Raw genomic sequence first — 13,263 nt, forward strand, 5'->3', positions numbered from 1 at the left:
TGGAAGGACTGTTTGGGGCCCTGAATGGTGGTAAGGGAGGAAGTGTAAGGGCATGTGTAGCACTTGTTCCGCTTACACGGATAAGTGCCAGGAGGGAGATCAGTGGGGAGGGATGGGGGGGACGAATGGAAAAGGGAGAAAGGGAGTTGCGTAGGGAGAGATCCCTGTGGAATGCAGAGGGCGGGGGGAGGGAAAGATGTGCTTAGTGGTGGGATCCCGTTGGAGGTGGCGGAAGTTACGGAGAATAATATGTTGGACCCGGAGGCTGGTGGGGTGGTAGGTGAGGACCAGGGGAACCCTATTCCTAGTGGGGTGGCGAGAGGATGGAGTGAGAGCAGATGTACGTGAAATGGGGGAGATGCGTTTAAGAGCAGAGTTGATAGTGGAGGAAGGGAAGCCCCTTTCTTTAAAAAAGGAAGACATCTCCCTCGTCCTAGAGTGAAAAGTCTCATCCTGAGAGCAGATGCGGCGGAGACGGAGGAATTGCGAGAAGGGGATGGCGTTTTTGCAAGAGACAGGGTGAGAAGAGGTATAGTCCAGATAGCTGTGAGAGTCAGTAGGCTTATAGTAGACATCAGTGGATAAGCTGTCTCCAGAGACAGAGACAGAAAGATCTAGAAAGGGGAGGGAGGTGTCGGAAATGGACCAGGTAAACTTGAGGGCAGGGTGATAAAGTTAAAGATGACACATTTCCTTCATATTTTAAGTGAGAAAACTTCTATTTCCATCTTTTACAGTTTCAAAATAACAAAAAAAGGAAAAGGGCCTGAAGCAAAAGTTTGGGCACCCTGCATGGCAGTACTTAGTAACACCCCCTTTGGTAAGTATCACAGCTTGTAGACACTTTTTGTACCCAGCTAAGAGTCTTTCAATTCTTGTTTGGGGGATTTTCGCCCATTCTTCCTTGCAAAGTGTTTCTAGTTCTGAGAGATTCTTGGGCCATTTTGCATGCACTGCTCTTTTGAGGTCTATCCACAGATTCTTGATGATGTTTAGGTCAGGGGTCTGTGAGAGTCATGGCAAAACCTTCAGCTTGTGCCTCTTGAGGTAGTCCATTGTGGATTTTAAGGTGTGCTTAGGTTCATTATCCTGTTGTAGAAGCCATCCTCTTTTTACCTTCGGCTTTTTTACAGACGGTGTGATGTTTGCTTCCAGAACTTGCTGGTATTTAATTGAATTCATTCTTCCCTCTACCAGTAAATGTTCCCCGTGCCACTGGCTGCAACACGAGCCCAAAGCATGATCGATCCACCCCTACGCTTAACAGTTCGAGAGGTGTTCTTTTCATGAAATTCTGCATCCTTTTTTCTCCAAACATACCTTTGCTCATTGTGGCCAACAAGTTCTATTCAAAAGGTTCAAAGGAACATCTAAACAAGCCTGATGCATTTTGGAAACAAGTCCTGTGGACTGAAAGTTAAAATAGGAGAATGGGGTTGAGAGGGAAAATAGATCAGCCATGAGGAAATGGCAGAGCAGACTTGATGGGCCCAATGGCCTCACCCTGTTCCTGTATGGCCTTAAGGTTTAGAAATGACCTTTTTTCCATCAGTCTCTATCTAAGCAATCGTGCTTTCAAAAAAACAAAAACTGTCATGGTCATTGTACAACTTGCAAATCCCATGGTCCTTCACCTGGGTTTATTTATTACCTATTTTTTCCAACTTATTACTAAAACCCAATGACCTTTCTGACCATTATAAACCAGACATTTAGATGCAGTTGGAATAGATAAAATTGAAGACATTTAAAATTAAATTTAAAGTAATTTAATCACATTTTACTGATGTAAACTAATTAAAATAACAGAAAAAACACAAACCACCCTTCGGCACACAGGTCATTAACTTCATTCAAATGAGTAGAGCTCTACAAGATGTATTAATGGCTGATGATGGAAGTTGAAAGGTCTGAGGCAAAGTGTATCCAGCCCCTCAACTAACCAGGGGCTGCAGTGTGGAGTAGTTAATTGAATTCTGTTACTCAGATGGGAGTGTGCAACTGCATTCAGATACGTGCTGGGATATTGAACCTGTGGTTTCCAAGGGATCACTGACCATATCAGGCCTAATTCAACCATTTACTACTTTGTTAAGGTACGAGGACGCCGACAGCAGGGTGTCTGATGGTGTCTGTGGCAGATGAATCCAAAAGGGTCAATGGTACAGCCACCCTGGTGGCATGCGGAGGAACCAGAGTGCTGGACAACAGATGGCATCACTGGACTAGTTATTTGTCACTGTGGGGCAGCTTCCTTATCCGCTGAGTCTGTTACACTCCTGTGTACCACTCAGCATCAGATTTGGAAGCCCAGAGAGACTGCATGGTGGGGGCACGACACAGTCCATCTCATTACTGCGCAAGGCATGTTGCAGAGTTTCTGGATGGTGTGGGTGCTGATCCAATGCTGGTCTTGTGGCCCATAAATGTGCCTGCAGAGACTAAACTCGCAGCACAGTCAACATCGAAATCGATGGACAGCCGAAGAAGAGAAGATTTTGTAAAGGTTATAGATCTTGGAAAGTATTGAAGTAAAGAGCTCAAAACTTTATCAATCTTCACTATAGTGATTTTTCTTCCCCTCCCTTCAAGCCTACTATTGATGGCAGAATCTAGGGTGTCAAGCTGGTGTAGCAGTTAGCATGGTGTCATTACAGCCCAGAGAAGAGTTCAGAGTTCAATTCCGGAATTCTCTATAAGCAGATTTGTACGTTTTTCCTTTCTGACTACATGTGTTTCCTCCAGGTGCTTCAGCTTCCTCCCATATTCCAAAGATGTACTAGTTAGTAGGTTAATTGGTCACCGTAAATTGTTCTTGATTAGGCTAGGGTTAAATTGAGGGCATCTGTGCAGTGCGGCTCAATAGGCTGGAAGGCCCTGTTCTGTACCTCTAAATAAATAAATTAATTAATTAAATAATACTTCACCTGATGTGAATGTGCATGGCATAATTAGCAAGTTCAGAGATGATGTTAAATTCGGAGGTTCTGTCGATAGTGAAGCAGGTTACAATGAATTACTAAGAAACTTTGATCAATTTGGGAGGTGGCCTGAGGAATGGTAATGGATTTCAACTTACACACTTTGGACAGTCAAAGGGCCTATACAGTGAAAGGGCACTGAGTGAACAGATGGACCAAGAGTAAAAGTGCATAGTTTGCTGAAGATTGCCATGCAAGTAGTTCAGGTGGTGAAGGTGACATTTAGCATACCAGCCCTCACCAGTCAGGGCATCAAGTTTAGAACTAGGGATAGTACATTGCAGTTATACAGCTGCTGGTGAGACTGGACTTGGGAGTATTGTGTACAAGTTTTGATATTGTTGTTATAGGAAAGATATTGACAATTATTTCTGTTTTTTGCATGACTTTAATCTATTCAATATATGTATACTGTAAATTGATTTACTTATTTATTATTATTTTTCTTCTTCTATATTATGTATTGCATTGAACTGCTGCTGCTAAGTTAACAAATTTCACATCACTTGCTGGTGATAATAAACCTGATTCTGGTTCTAATTCTGAAAATGCTCCTCGGACTAGAGGGGCTGAGTTATTGGGAAAAGTTTGACCACACTGTATCTTTACCTTGGAGCACAGGAGAATGAGAGGAGACTTGACAGCAAATTATAAAGTCACGAGGGGTATGGATAAGGTGAACAGTCATAATCTTTCTCCAAGGGTTAGGGAGTCCAAAACTAGAGGGCACAGATACAAGATAAGAGGGGAGAGATTTACAAGACCCCAGAGGTAAGTTCAGAGGGCAGTGAGCACCACAGGAAGTGGCTGAGGTGGGTACAATCACAACAGTTAGGAGGCATTTGGATAGGTATATGAAGGGAAAGAGCTTGGAGGGTTATGGGCCAAACATGGACATGTCAAGGAACATGCTGTGTTTTGACATGGATTAGTTAGGCTGCAGGGCCTATTTCAATGCTGTCTACGTCATTCTGTGGAATTGCTCAATGTTATTCCAGTAATAGCTTGTCACAACATGGAAAGAGGCCATTCAGCTCCCACCATCCATATATACCGAGGGTAATTTACAATAGCCAGTTAACCAACATGCAGCTCAGAGCTGTGGGATGAAACTGCAGCAGCTGGGTGAAACCCAGTCATAGGAAGATCCTACAAACTCCATTAACAACATTCAGACCCTAAACACGCCATCTTTGATCATCTATTGATCAATTTATCTCATATCCTTTGTTTTTAAATCTTTAATTTTTTCAAAGATATTACGGCATTTTTCCATTTAAAGCTGTGTATGCTTGATGCCATATATGATTTAGTATTTCTTTTTGTTTTTCAATGATCAGATCTACTGAATAAAAGGCAACATAATCTATTATTATTGAACCAAAATCCTACTTCCAAAGGTCAACAATTTGCATTCGTATTGTGTGTGTGTGCATTTTTATAAACTTGGAAAAGAGTAAGACTTGGACAAGATGAGAGAAATGAGAGAGAAGACAGGAGACAGAAAAATGCATATTCAAGAGCAGGGATAAAGCAAGCCTGGGGAGTATTTTGACCAAGACGTCAGTAGAATGAGTGGTCTACATCCGTGAGATAAGTCTATTATTTCCTTGAACTATCTGTTACAGGGGATGAGTTTCAGTGATAAAAACAGAGAGGGGATGCCAGTCATCTTTTCTCTCTGGCCTGAAATAAGAATTTGCTTGTAATGACATTATATATGGATGCAGAAAAGAACTTGAGCTCACTACATAATATACCCAGTTTACTCCCCCTTCCATGAAAGATATATGAAGTGGTGGATGAAGGTTTTCCACTATTATTGCTTGAAATATGGCTAACTATGGGTTCAGCCTAATTACTGTCTTATCCAACTGCTGCATAAATCTTATGTTTCCATTATCAACTGAGTGACAATGACCCAAGCTCTCAAATGCCTGCAGATTTAAAAGGAGTTGGGCATTAATTAAAAAAATGTCTACATTAATGAAATGCAAAAGAGAATAATTGCACTTCTGCTGAATTATTTAAAGTGAACAAGTCTCAGGAAGAAATAAAGAATTAACAAGCGTACTGGGTTGATATTCTATCATTTCACCCTGGTATCTTCATTCAAATGTATTCTTGATGCATCCTATGTATTAGATACTTCAAAACTGACAGCCAGTAAATAAAGAAACTTTGCATAACTCCAATTATTATCACTCTTGAGTGCCACAATAGCACTGTGATTGGTACAACGCTATTATAGCTTGAGGAGTTCAATTCTGGCACTGCCTGTAAGGAGTTTGCATATTTTCTCCGTGAGCCCATGAGTTTCCTCTGGGTGCCCCAGTTTCTTTTCACAGTCCAAAGATGTTTATGTTGGTAGGCTAATGGTCATTGTCAATTGTCCAGTGACTAGGCTAGGGTTAAATTAGGTTGGCTGCTGGCTGGCACAGCTCGTTAGGTCGGTGGGGACTGTTCTGTGCTGTATCTCTAAAATAAATAAATAAAATAATAGGTTAGAAGAGTCAGTATGAGAAACAATATTTGTAGCTAGGTATATTTTTCAGAGTTTTGTCTGAAAAAATCTTATTGAAAGAAAAGTAGAGATTGTATTCTCTGAAAGTAATACAAGTTATAATGAATATGGGAGTCTTGGGATTTAAATGTATCTTAATTTGCAAGTTCTAAATTTTTAAATGCACTCCAGACCAATAATAGAAAAAAATGCCCTTAATAATACAAAACTAATAAATAATTAGAAGAAAAAGAATGTGAATAAAATAGCATTTTTTGAAAGAAAAAAAAATTACATTTATTTAAGTTCCAGCCCCTTGCTCATTTTGTTGGGTACCGGTATGTGCCATGATCACTTGGCAAGAGAGATTTAATTAATTCTTCAACTCTGCTGAGACATGTTCCACTTGAGTTAATCCACATTAGTTAACTTTTGAAGAAATTCATTCAAACTGTAGTAGCTGGAGTCAGTGATAGGTCTAAGTAATAAAGAAGACTTTTCTATTTAATTAAAATTAGTTGATTAAAAATAACAACCACAATTTTAAAAACCAAAATTGAGGAAGCACGACCATAAAATCAGATATATAATGGATCTCTATTTAAAATCAGTAAATACATTTTAAAAAATCAGTAATTGCTAAAAATATGAAAGTAATCTACTTATTCCCTTTACCCTAAAACTCTGGAATTCCCTCCCTAAACTCCTACAACTTTCTTTCCTCTCAGATGCTTCTTCAGACTTTTCTTTTTGAAGACCATTTTAAATATGTGTCTTTTAAATCTCTCTGTGACTCAGATTTTGTATGATAGTTGCTCTGTGAAATGCTTGAAGCATTACAAACACGCTATATAGCACAATGCAAAATCTTACAGAAATGTTCAGTAAATGTATTGAAATATCATCTCAGAAAGAATCTTCTTTGTTGGACATGGCACATACTACAAATTTTGGATAGCTTTTCTCAGGCATAGTGTCACATTTCCTTATACTGTACTCACTGTGATTTTGTCCCCATAGTACTCAGAGTGATGCTGCTTGAAGGCTTTTCTTGCACGTTGATTATTACTTAAGCCATTGTGTTGGTCAGTGGATGCTTTGCTTCTTACATCTTCATAATTCATGGGCTTTGTTAAACTAGAAGAACAGATTTTTAAAAAAAACTTTAATGTAACAGTAAGTGTAAAATTGTTTGTTTCAATGAAGTTCACTGACCTCATTAAACTGAATTCATTCTTTGTATTATAATCTCGCTACATGGTGTCATGTTCATCATGGCAACATAACACCATGTTCATTATAATATCAAGAATGACTGTGATGGTTTAGTCCCAGATGAGCTCAACCCCTTTTATGCACGCTCAGGGAGAGTAAAGCTACAGCTATGAGGGTCTCTACAGCATTCAGTGACCCTGTGATCTCTGTCTCAGAGGCCAACATCAGAATGTCTTTCAAAGGGTGAACAGGCCTCGATGATGTACCTGGTAGGGCTCTAAAACTGGTGAGTGTGTTCAAAAATATTTTCAATCTCTCATTCCTACAGCTGGAAGTTCCAATCTGCTTCAAAATGGCAACAATCATACCAGTGCCCAAGTGCACAGTGAGATGCCTTAGTGACTATTGTCCAATAGTACTCACTATGGTAATGAAGCTTTGAGAGGTTGATTATGGCTAGAATCAACTCCTGCCCAAACAAGGAACTGACTCACTGCAATTTTCCCATCAGCACAATAGGTCTACAGCAGGTGCAATCTCATTGGCTCTTTACATGGCCTTGGATCACCTGGACAATACTAATACTTATGTCAGGCTGCTGTTTATTGACTACAGCTCAGCATTTAACACAATCATTCCTACAGGTCTGATCAAAACCTCCAAAACCTGGGCCTACATACCTCCTTCTGCAACTGGATCCTTGACTTCCTCACCAGAAGACCACAGTCTATGCAGGTCTGAAATAACATCTCCACCTTGCTGTTAATCAACACTGGCACACTTCAAAGATATGTGCTTAGCTCACTGTTCTACTCTCTCTACATGTCATCTGTAAGTTTGCTGACAACACAACCTACTGATGGCAGAATTTCATATAGTGATGAGAAGGTCTACAGGTGGGAGACAGATCAGCTGGTTGAGTGGTGACGCAGCAACAACCTTGTATTCAACGTCAGTAAGACCAAAGAACCGATTGTGAACTTCAGAAAGGGTAAGATGAGGGAACATACACTAGTCCTCATCAAGGATCGGTAGTGGAATGAGTGAGGAATTTCAAGTTCCTGTGTGTCACATCTCTGAAGATCTATCCTGGGCCCAACATATTGATGCGGTTACAAAGAAAGCATGACAGCTGACTGTGTCACTGTCTGGCTTGAGTGGTGGGACACTGCACAGGGTCAAAATAAGCTGCAGAAAGTTGTAAACTCTGTCAGCTCCATCATGGGCACTAGCCTCCCCAGTATCCAGGACATCTTCAATGTCTCAAAAGGTAGATAGACAGACACATACACATCCGTTGTTGGCACATTACAGGTCCACTCGAGTAAGAGTCTGTCACAATAAAAGCAGAATTTCACCTGAAAATTGTTTTCCTTCATGGATGAGAGTGATCAACTGAGTATTTCCCAATATCTATAGCATTGTATTCAAATAAAATTATAGTGCCCTTCATATATCAAAGTTAATGGCAACAAACTTTGATTAGTGGTAGCCATTATACAAATTTTTCCCTGCCCCACCAACCACTACATAGTACAAGAACACCTTACACAAACTATAGACAAGTTATGTGCTCCAAAGTGGAAGACTATTTGAGTTTTGGTTGAAGAATATACTCTGCAAAATTACAATTCTGCAATGTACAATTATATCTCCCTTGCATCCTATCAAGGGAAATATCAAAGTTCAAAGTAAATCTATTACCAAAGTACACGTCACCATCCAGCCCTGAGATTCATTTTCTTGCAGGCATTCACAGTAAAACAAAAACATAGTCAATGAGAGACTGCAGCCAATAAGATGGACAAAATCAATGTGCAAAAGACAACAAACTGTGTCAATACAAAAAGAGAAGAAAATAAGCAATAAATATCGAGAACATGAGATGAGAAGTCCTTGAAAGTGAGCCTTTAGGTTGTGGGAACAGTTCAGTGATAGGATGAGTGGAGAATATTTCCAGTAGCCAAGTGGCTTACCAATCTGTATGACTTTAGGAAACACTAAATAGTTAGCAGGAGAGGTCAGGATTCAACCTGATCATTGGAGAAGAAAGACTGCCTGTTGCACAAGGATGGTGTAGGCATACACTGAGTTCTTTTAAAGGCAGAGCTAGAATGATTCTTAATAAGCAAGGGTGAAAGGTTATGTGTAGTAAGTAGGTTTACTGAGTTTAGGTTATAGTCAGGTCAGTTGTGATCTTATTGAATGATAGAGCAGGGGGAAGGGGATAAATTGTCTTCACTGTGATTCATATGAACTTATTGCAGCTTTGGCACAATGATTTCATCAGCTCCCACACAGGACCTGTGACAGATCACCTGCTCTGCCATGCATAACTTAATGTAGTTTAAAATAACATTACACCATTGCTTTTATCTTTCTGAAGTCCTTTAAAATCCACACTGTACACTGCATACAGTGAGCACCGCACACTGTGCCTTAGTGCTTACAGATCTATATCCCCAATGGCCCAAATTCTGAGTCAGCTGACTTCAATCTCCCTATTCAACAGTGCCATACTTATTAATTATAATGAAGCCATGCACTATATTGATAATATATATGCTTTTGAAATGTCAGTTATTTCATACTAATACCTCAAGGTATCCTGCATTCTAATACATTATTCCATTTAATTACAAAAATTCTTTTTCAGCACCACTAATTGAATGGTTTGCAGAGTAGGGCCAATGAACCTGAAGCTTCAATCAACATAGCGGAACCCCTAAAGAGGATTTCTATTCATATTCAAAAAGTATACTGTAATTCTAAAGCTGTGATTCGTAAAATAATTTCCTTTGCCTGATAGCCACTTAGCATTCCAAATTTCTATCTTTCTTCTTATTCATTTCTAGTTATTGTATTTCTTAAACTCATTTTGCAACCAAGAAGATATGATACGTTAATGTTTTGCAGGATATATGAAAGAAAAATTTTGGGATTTGCTTAACTAATATAAAATTCCAATCTTCTACTGCAACTGCATTAATACGTTCAGTTTAAATCAGGATTCAAGTGTTCAGAAGTTCGAGTTCAAAATAAATGTATTATCAAAGTACATACATATATATCACCATATGTGACCATGAGATTCATTGTCTTGCAGGCATACACAGTAAATACAAAAAAAATATAAACAAAGACCACACCCAATAGGATGAACAAGTAACAATTGTGCAAAGGACAACTGTGCAAATATGGAGAAAATAATAATAAATAAGTGAAGAAAAATATTAAGAACATGAGATGAAGAATCCTTGAACGTAAGTCCATAGGTTGTGGGAGCAGTTCAGTGATGGGGCAAGTGAAGTTGAGTGAACTTATCCCCTTTGGTTCTAGATGGTTGAGCAGTAATAACTGTTCCTGAACCTGGTGATGTGGGTACTGAGCCTCCTCTACCTTCTTCTTGATGGCAGCAGCAAGAAAAGATAATGGCTTGGGTGGTGGAGATCCTTGATGATGGATGCCGCTTTCCTGCAACAGCACCCTGTGTGGCTGTGCTCAATGGCGGGGAGGGCTTTATCCATGATGGACTGGGTTGTATCCACTACTTTTTGTAGGATTTTCCATTCAAGGAGATTGGTGCTTGTGTACAAGGCCATGGTGCAACCAGTCTATATACTCTCCACCACACATTTATAAAAGATTGTCAAAGTTTTAGATGTCATTCTGATTCTTAGCAGACTTCTAAAGGAGCTAGAGATGCTGCCGTGCTTTCTTTGTAATTGTACTTACGTGCTGGGCCCAGGACAGATCCTCTGAAATGGTAACACCCAAGAATTTAAAGCTGATGACCCTTTGCATTACTGAACCCCTTATGAGGACTGGTTCATAGACCTCCAGTTTCCTCCTCCTGAAGCCAATAATCAGCTCCTTGGTCTTGCTGACAGTGAGTGAGAGGTTGATATTGTGGCACCACTCAGCCAGATTTTCAATCTCCCTCTTATATTCAATCTTAAATATGGTAGTGAGCTGTGCTTAGCTTCAGTCACAGTACAAAGCAAGTACAGCAGGGGGCTAAGCACAGAGCTTTGGGTGCACCTATGCTGATGGAGATTATGGAGGAGATGCTGTTATCAATCTGAACTGACTGGGGTCTGCAGTGAGGAAATTGAGGATCCAGTTGCACGAGGAGCTATCGAAGCCAAGGTCTTGAAGCCTATTGGTTAGTTTTGAGGGGATGATAGTATTGAATGCTGATCTGTAGTCAATGAAGAGCACCCTGATGTATGATCCTGGCTGTTCAGATGTTCCAGGATTTACTGAAGGGCCAATGAAAAAGTACTTGCTGTTGACCTGTTGTGATGGTAGGCATAATGGAGCAGATTCCAAGTCACTTCTCAGGCAGGAGTTGGTATGATTCACCACCAATCTCTCAAAGCATTTCATCACAATGGATGTAAGTGCTACCAAATGACAGTCATTGAGGCAGGTTACCCCGTTCTTCTTTGGCACCAGTATAATTGAGGCCTGCTTGAAGCAAAAGGAGACCTCAATGCCAAAGCAAGAGGTTAAAGATATTAGTGAACACTCCAACCAGTTGATCAGCAGAGCTCTTTAGTACTCGGCTAGGTACCCCATCTGAGCTGGATGCTTTCCGTGGGTTCATCCTCCAAAAGGATGCTTTCATGTTGGCCTCAGAGACTGAGATCACAGGGTCATCAGCTGCTGTGGGAGCTTGTGAAAGTTCCTCCATGTTTTGATGGTCAAAGCAAACACAGAAAGCATTGAGCTTATCTGACAGCGAAGCCTTGTTGTCACCTGTGCTTGGTTTCACTTTGTAAGAGGTAATAACATTTAAGCCCTATCACAGCTGCTGAGCATCCCCCAGTGACTCAAGTTTGGTCCAGAATTGCCACTTCACACATTAGATGGCTTTCCACAGATCATAGTTGGACCTCTTGCATCTTACTTGGTTGCCAGATCTGAATGCCACTGATCTGGCCCTCAGCAGATTGCAGATCTCATGGTTCATTCAGAACTTTTGTGGATTCTGTGGGGACACACTCATCCACAATTGTTACAAGTATTTTTACAATTTTTATTAACTACAAATGAAATACAACAATTTTCAGAGCAAATTATTTTTATTAAAACAGCATCTTATTGTGAACAAGATTTTCTGGAAAACAGAGTTTCACCTTTCCATGAAATGTCAAATGTTAATTGAAACTCTGTTTTCTGCCTGACGTAGATATAGTTCTGAAAGCTATCACCAGACTGCTTAGATCAATTTCAATACAGTTTACCTTGCCAACACTCCTGTGGTCCCTGATCAGAATTAAAAGCTGAGGTAAAACGTAAAATAGCCTTTAGCTATTGTTGGGGTTTGGGTGATGGGTGGGCGAGGTAGAAAGGTCATATTATACCAAAGGTCACAGTTGCAAGGAAAAAGATGACTGGTGAATCAAGTCTCGGCTAACTCCTATTATAGTGGTTCAAACATAGAACATAGAAACCCAGTGCACATTACAGGCCCTTCAGCCCACAATGTTGTGCCAACCATGTAACTTACTCTAAAAACTGCCTAGAATTCCCTTAACACATAGTCCTCTATTTTTCTAAGCTCCATGTAACAATTTAAGGGTCTCTTAAAAGACCCTATTATATCCACCTCTACCACTGTCGCTGGCAGTGCATTCCACGCACCACCACTTTGTAAAAGAGATCTGAGGCTTCCTGCCCTTCTCACTATGATTCATTTAAATGAGGCATTTTTCCATCAGGTATTGCCTCAACTCTAAAGAGAGGATCCTTCCTTCAATGTCTGCTTTTCAATCTCACATTGGTGTATCAAGTACATGATGCACTTGTTCATTCATGGCTTTGTTTTTGATCTCACATGGAAAAATGAACGAAGTGAACTGGATTGAATTAGCTGTAGTGAAAACTAGGAACAGCTCCGTTTATGGAAGTGTGGCTGTAATTTGTAGTGCCCTTTATTTCTCCAATGTCATTCTCATGTCAAACAAGCTGGAGGATATCATGGTCAATTGCTCAGATGGCCACAGACCAAAGGTTAAAGAGGTTGTTCCTAATTACTACTCATGACAAACTGAAACCAATTTACTTGTAGAAGTAACTGATTGTAAACCACTTAAAGGCAATGTTAGCAAAATATATATGCAACTTCTAAACAGAAGCAATTCAGAATCCAATGAGCAACTTTTACAAATTAAATTTAAAGGACAAGTGGTGGTAATAATTTATTGAGATAAAAAGTAATGCTGATTTTTTTTTTTGTTTTTGTGCTTTGGCAGAATAACACCTCAGCATTAAGTTGTGCTTCCATGTGCTCTGTGTATCCATGACTAAAATTAGAATGGTATTTGAAAGTCCTAATATCTACCAGGAGGAATAAATACAAGACAAGCTTTTCACTGGATCTTGGTACACATGACAATAATAAATCATTACCAATAGAAACAACATTTTTAATCAATTCCAACTAGAATTTCTGTTGATATTCATAAACCACAAGAGATCAAAAATAAATTTTTGTCCACTGACATAGAAAAGAAACAAATTCCTGATCACTCACCTCACTGTAAACATTAAGTTGGA

At 39.8% G+C, this 13,263-nt stretch overlaps 1 protein-coding gene across 4 annotated transcripts in view; it reads right to left on the minus strand.

Moving 5' to 3' along the window:
* The window catches only part of rab11fip2 (RAB11 family interacting protein 2 (class I)), a 128,003-nt gene that overhangs the window by 14,686 nt on the left and 100,054 nt on the right, over positions 1 to 13,263 (minus strand). For 3 of the 4 annotated variants that reach the window (XM_072239618.1, XM_072239620.1, XM_072239621.1), the window contains exon 4: positions 6,486 to 6,621. In XM_072239618.1, coding sequence (XP_072095719.1) covers positions 6,486 to 6,621 — 136 coding nt within the window. Of the gene's footprint in view, positions 1 to 5,290; positions 5,460 to 6,485; positions 6,622 to 13,263 lie in introns of those variants that run through there. The other variant, XM_072239622.1, reaches the window with a different exon arrangement.

This window comes from Mobula birostris, chromosome 21 (genome assembly GCF_030028105.1).
Source record: "Mobula birostris isolate sMobBir1 chromosome 21, sMobBir1.hap1, whole genome shotgun sequence".
NCBI classification, from domain to species: domain Eukaryota; kingdom Metazoa; phylum Chordata; class Chondrichthyes; order Myliobatiformes; family Myliobatidae; genus Mobula; species Mobula birostris.